The 6000-nt window shown below is 36.0% G+C and overlaps 2 protein-coding genes across 2 annotated transcripts in view; both read right to left on the bottom strand.

The window, feature by feature from the left end:
- The window catches only part of LOC116006772 (ATP synthase subunit d, mitochondrial-like), a 4127-nt gene extending 2416 nt beyond the window's left edge, over nucleotides 1–1711 (bottom strand). The window contains exons 1-2 of the mRNA XM_031247265.1: nucleotides 1410–1711; nucleotides 644–725 (exon numbers count right to left, since the gene is read on the bottom strand). Coding sequence (XP_031103125.1) covers nucleotides 644–725; nucleotides 1410–1580 — 253 coding nt within the window. The 5' untranslated portion in view covers nucleotides 1581–1711. The remainder of the gene's footprint in view (nucleotides 1–643; nucleotides 726–1409) is intronic.
- A 771-nt stretch (nucleotides 1712–2482) lies between these two features.
- Nucleotides 2483–5388, bottom strand: LOC116009761 (50S ribosomal protein L25-like). Its single transcript, XM_031248889.1, has 3 exons — nucleotides 4623–5388; nucleotides 3255–3384; nucleotides 2483–2997 (listed from the first exon to the last, which is right to left on the bottom strand). Exons 1-3 carry the CDS (start codon nucleotides 5223–5225, stop codon nucleotides 2777–2779), a joined length of 954 nt encoding a protein of 317 aa, XP_031104749.1. The 5' UTR covers nucleotides 5226–5388; the 3' UTR covers nucleotides 2483–2776.
- Between the last annotated feature and the right edge of the window lie 612 nt (nucleotides 5389–6000).

Raw genomic sequence — 6000 nt, 5'->3', positions numbered from 1 at the left:
AAAAAAAAAAAAAAAAAAAAAAAAAAAAAAGGGTAAAACAAACCCGTAGGAATATTATGGATGTAATTCATAATTTTTGTCATGTGGATGTAATTCTTTTGCACATGGGAACATTATATAATTCCATTCCCACCAGACCACAAGAGGCGGCAAATTATTGCATGGACCATGGTCCACACAGCTATGTAGACCAAAAACAAAAAGTACATTGTTTTTGTACTGAAGGTACATTATTTTTGTACTGTAGGTACATTATTTGATAGTATATATCAAATAATGTACCTTCAGTACAAAAATAATGTACCCTAAAATAATGTACCTACAGTACAAAAATAATGTACTTTTTATTTTTGGTCCACACAGCTGTGTGGACCATGGTCCATGCAATAATGATTGACAGGAGGCAGGAGGAGGAGAACACCTTCCAAATAGTGTTTTGATTCATCATAAATATCGCAAAAAAAAAAAAAATTATAAAACTAACCCATGAAGATACTTATTACCTAAAAAAGGTGAAGCCTTAGTTTATTTTTAAGATTGGTAAAGAAGTGCAATTTTACTAGCCTAGGTCACAGAAATCCAGAAATTCATCCAGTTGCTATGCAATCAATGAAGAAAAATGGTAAGTGAAAATACTACATACTCTCATATGCCTGCTTGTACATATCCACCAAGCGAGAACCAAGTCCTTTTCTGTAATATTCCCAATCTATTGGTTCAGGTTCCTGTGAGAATTAACAAATATCATATTTGCATAAGTTTAAAATTTCCTAAAGTAAATGTAAACATTATAATATCACATTTACATTCTTTCTACTGCCTTGAACAAAGAAAGCCATCAGGAAATCAATCAGGTTTGGTTTAACTCGTTAAACTGTGCAATATACTAAGCATTAGAAAACCAAACCCATCAATTAAGGAAGAAAATGGACATATTGAAGGTGCAAAATCTAAAACTCATCTCCTGTGTGGTCTACTGATCGTTCATCATCTTACAACAGTGACAAGCTCCTGAAACAAAAATTTCATTCTCCCTTCCAATAACTCACTACAATGTAAATTCAGAAAAGTAGTTCAAACATAAAACTATTGTCATCCACAACAAATTTCTAAAATACATGACAGATAACATAATTCCATTTTATTTTATTTTTTTTTTTTAAATACTAATATGGAGTATGGAATGATTTACCAGGTCTCCACGGAAAACAGTAAAAATTCACACAAATAACGCTTTCTATCAATAGTTTCATAAAACTTTGAAATAACAAATACGGAGAAATGAAAAGATTAATCTCCGAAAACATCAAAGAGATCCATCAGCCACATCAATCAATAGCAATCCGAAATCAAGCACTAGATCCACATATTTGTAAAGTCACATAGAGAGAGAGAGATTGAAGAGGGACCTGGCTAAACTTGGTCTGAAGCTGGGAATTGACCTCGTCAAAGGCGCGGCGGAGGGAAGCGAACTCCTTCCGAGCCTCATCGGAGACGAGAAGCCTCGACATTCCTTCCCAATCGATTGTCCGGCCGGCCTTGAACGTAACGTCGGCAACTTTCTTCGCTGTTCCGCTCATTTTCTCTCGATCAAATTTCGGGTGGACGGACGACAACTGAGCACAAAGCCAACGCAATGCAAAATCCCTCAGCCTTATTGTGTACAGTAACTCAACTTTGCCTTCTATATCGGCTTCTATAGGGTTTCTTTTTTCTTTGAGCTTTTTTATTCTAAAGTTTTTCTTTTTCCTTTAAACTAGAGAATAAACTAGCATAATACCCGTAAGATGAACGGGTTAAATATTATAAATATCATTATTAATTTGAAATGCTAATAACTATTGTTGTTATGAAAATAAATTTTGTATAATGTATGGATTTTTTTTGTATAATGTATGGATTAAATATTATAAATATCACATAACGATATTAATATTACTGTTAACTTAACTGACGTGACACCGATGATATTTACACACAAAACTTATATTTTATTTTATAAATATTCAATCAGCATAGATTAAATTATTTATATATCAATATATTTTTTCTTATAAAACTTCTTAATACAAATAAATTTTCTATTGATATTATTTTATAATGGTATTTAATTATACTTTGCAATAAAATGAAGTGGTAGTGCGTAGCATTTGGCCATTTGCTATGCAAAAGGATTTTTTTTTTATTTTTTATTTTTTTGTTTTTTCTAAAAACTCTATGCTAAAGGTTGAGTATTCAAATCTCGATATTTATGAAACAAAATATGAATTGACATGTAAATATGATGATGTGGCAAAGATGATAACAATATCACATCAACTAAGTAATATTAGCCCATTAACTATTATTCTTAATTATACCGCTTTTATAAAATTACGGTACATTGACTACATTAAACAAAACAATATAATACAGGAACTTCATAGTTAGTATGCAAATCTTTTTTACACAACATGCACATCTTTCTACTACACATTTTTCATAGATAAGACACCATTTGGTTCCTAAATCAACTTTAGCCATTATCTTTCATGTCTAAGGTATCAATTAACCCATTACAAGTGATGTACATATTATTTCACAGCAATGAGCACATGACCTGCATAAAATGGGAGAACCCTTTCTTCAGTGTAAGCAACTAATTAGAGATAAAAGCACAAATCAATGTGACCAGGGAACAAATTACATCATCCAAAGCAGACCTTAGGCTAGTCTGGATTTCCTAATGCTAGGCTTTCCAAAATTTTCACAATAGCTGAACAAAATTAGAAGGAATTTATTTCGATTTCCTTTGGTCGGAAACCCTTGCTCCCATAATCTTGCAAACGGGATGGTCTTTCGGTTGGACAAGCTTCAGAGCTGGATGAACCTTGAGATCCCCCATTACTATCTTCTGCCCAACATCCAGCTCGCTGAGATCCACATCAATGTAAGGAGGAATAATATCTGCTGGGCAGAGGAACTTGACTGTTTTCTTGATAATATTCAGATAAGAGCCTGCCAAATTGCTAAACTAACATTAATATGTAACTCGTTGGAAGGAAAATGTGAATGGTTGGTACAGAAATTTGTCGGTCCATCCTCTACGCAACGATGCATCTAGTATATTGTGTTCTACAAGTTGTTTGCCAATATAATGGTTTGGCCAAATTAGTTCACAGTAGGCTAGCAGATAGGAAATCAGTAGCATATTTCACATGCATACTTCATATGCTTAGCTGTTGTACAAGAAATCAGTAGCGTATTTCACATACCTTTTTTCAACCCGGGGGAGACATCATCACCTCTGAAGACAACTGGAATGTCAACCTTTAGTAGAGCACTTGATGGAGCTCTTATGAATGTAATATTAAGTGGAGCATCGGTGCCTGCATGCAGATGAATCTGACACAAATCAAATAAACAATAAAATCAGTGCATCTTACAAAATACCCAACTTTTAGATTCTATACAAATTACCCAACTTTTAGATTCTATACAAATATGAAGTTCTTTGACTTATTTCTATGCAAAATTTTCCCCATCAAGGCATTAGCTAGGCAGTATAGCTGAAAGTGAATCCAGGCATTCAAGATTCAATTACGGCTTAACCTATCCTGTTAAATTAAAGACTCCTTCCATAATATGTTCTATCAAAGAAAATTGAAAAAAAAAAAAAAAAAAAAAGGAGGGGGGGAAGCCAGGTAGTGAACAAAATTGTTGGTTTTACGGCCAAGAGGTAGCCAAACGGCGGGCCAACACAACCGTAAAACAAAGGAAAAATAGTATAAAGTACTTCAAAGCAAAGAGACAGAGTAATTGCCCTTGTATTAAAATCCGAACCCTTTACAATGTGAACCCAAGGGTATTTATACAAGAATAATGAGTCTTTGGAAGAAAAGTAAGAAAAACTTAACAAATTTGAATTTAGGAAGGTTGCCCAAGGCCCCAAACTGCCAAAATCGCCATAATTGCTGCCTAATATAGAATAGGAAAGTATCCCTCCAAATCAGGAAAAGATCCCCACTGAATCTAGCTTCGCCGCCTCTGAGTGCGGCACCCAGTCCGGCACCACAATCAAACTGCCTACATCAGGCGGACCGGCGGGATACCGGACCCGGCCCATCTACTGGTAAAGGCGGTCGAGTTACTGGCTCCTGGTACCAGGGCCGCTCCATACTGGGTACCCCACTTGGGGGTATCCATAAAAAATCATTGGTATTTCAACTTATCAAGTAGATTGCAAAATGTATTCTTCAGATATAACCCCATCAACATCAAGTGCCAAAAAAATTATGAAAAACAATAACCTTACATGTAACAGTATGAAAAACAACGTCAATTCATCTTCTATATTATTCAAATGTACACTTTCATCACAACTTCATCTAATCCTCAAATCATTCACTTATTTTATTCCATTGCCCTGCATACAGCTTCAAGTTTCAATGTCCTTACTTTCAGCATACCCTTGTGCTAAACTAGTTCAAGAGACTTGAAAGATTAAACCCCACCATTACATAGATTTCTACGTCAATACACATTGAGTATCAACAGAACAGAACACAAGAAACTCAGGAAATTACCAATTACCAAATATTCTTAATAAACTTTCCTGAATCAAAGAAAAAGAAACTCCATACCTGTCTAGGCAAGACTCTAACTTTCTCGATGATCTCCTCCTCAGAATCAAAATTGGGTCGGAGCTCAAGATCAAACAATCTGGAAAGAAAATACGTTCGGCCCAAATGGGTAACGAGCTTCCTGATCTGATTGGTCTGCACGGAAATGAGGCGCTTGTTGCCGCCGTGCTGGCCATCCTCTTGCTCGAAGACTATGCTGGGAACTCGGCCGGCTTTCCTCTCCTTGGCGGAGATGTTCTTGCCGGAGATAGATCGCGGGATTGCGTGGATAGTCTCCGCGTACTTGGGGTCGGGTCTTGGGAACCCGTCGAGGTATGTCAGAGACAGGGGCTCTGGGGCAGGGGAATCCGGCGGGACGGCGAGCGCGGCGGCAGACTGGGAGAAGTAACGGAGACGGTGGTTTAGAGCTCGGGCCAGGACAGAGCGTTGTCGGATCAGCATTTCTGCTGTTTGCTGTGTTTTACAGAAACCATGAGAGAGTGGGGTTGAAGAAGGGTTTATGCAGAAAAGATTAATGGGCCAAAATATCACATATTTGGGTCCAAGTCTGAGGGAAACAGTAAAAATTATCACACAAATAAAGCTTTCTATCAATAGTTTCATAAAACTTTCAAATAACAAAACGGAGAAATGAAAAGATTAATTAATCTCTGAAAACATCAAAGAGATCCATCAGCCACATCAATGAATAGCAATCCGAAAGCAAGCAATAGAACTAGATCCACATATTTGTAAAGTGACATAGAGAGAGAGGAGAGGGACCTGGCTAAACTCGGACGACTACTGAGTAGAAATGCAATGCAAAATCCCTATGCCTTATAGCTTGTTTGGTTGGATGTAGTTTGGGGGAATTGCAATTCATTGAATTACAATTCAGTGAATTCCCAAACTACAGTGTTTGGTTGGAGGGAATTGCAATTCTCCTCCAAATGATGAATTGCAATTCATGGGGTACCCCCATGAATTGCAATTCGGTGGAGAGGAAGGACAATTTTTTGGTGTAAAGACAATTTTGCCTCTCCTCTCATATCCTTTGTCTCTTTTTTTTCTTTTTTTTTTAAAAAAAAATTGAAATAATAATAATAATTATTATTATTATTATTATTTTGAAAGAATTATTATTATTATTATTACTACTACAACAACATTTACCACAACATAAGGGCATTTTAGTCATTTTGTCAATTCTTATCTTTCCATTCCCTGAACTCCTATTTCTGCATACCAAACACTGTAATTTCAATTCCTACTTTATTCATTGAATTACAATTCCACCGAATTACAATTCTTTTCCACCCTAATTCCTTCATTCCAACCAAACGCCCTGTTATTGTGTACAGTAACTCAACTTCGGCTTCTATAGCCTATAGCCCTATAG

Source organism: Ipomoea triloba, chromosome 2, assembly GCF_003576645.1.
Source record: "Ipomoea triloba cultivar NCNSP0323 chromosome 2, ASM357664v1".
Taxonomy (NCBI): domain Eukaryota; kingdom Viridiplantae; phylum Streptophyta; class Magnoliopsida; order Solanales; family Convolvulaceae; genus Ipomoea; species Ipomoea triloba.
This window is presented reverse-complemented; position numbering and strand designations above follow the sequence as displayed.

Coding starts and splice junctions, on each gene's coding strand:
- LOC116009761 (XM_031248889.1), bottom strand. CDS start 5,225: ATGAAACTATTGATAGAAAGCTTTATTTGTGTGATAATTTTTACTGTT. Junction 3,385..4,622: donor TTAGAGTCTTGCCTAGACAG/GTATGGAGTTTC, acceptor GATTTGTGTCAG/ATTCATCTGCATGCAGGCAC. Junction 2,998..3,254: donor CTCCCCCGGGTTGAAAAAAG/GTATGTGAAATA, acceptor GCAATTTGGCAG/GCTCTTATCTGAATATTATC.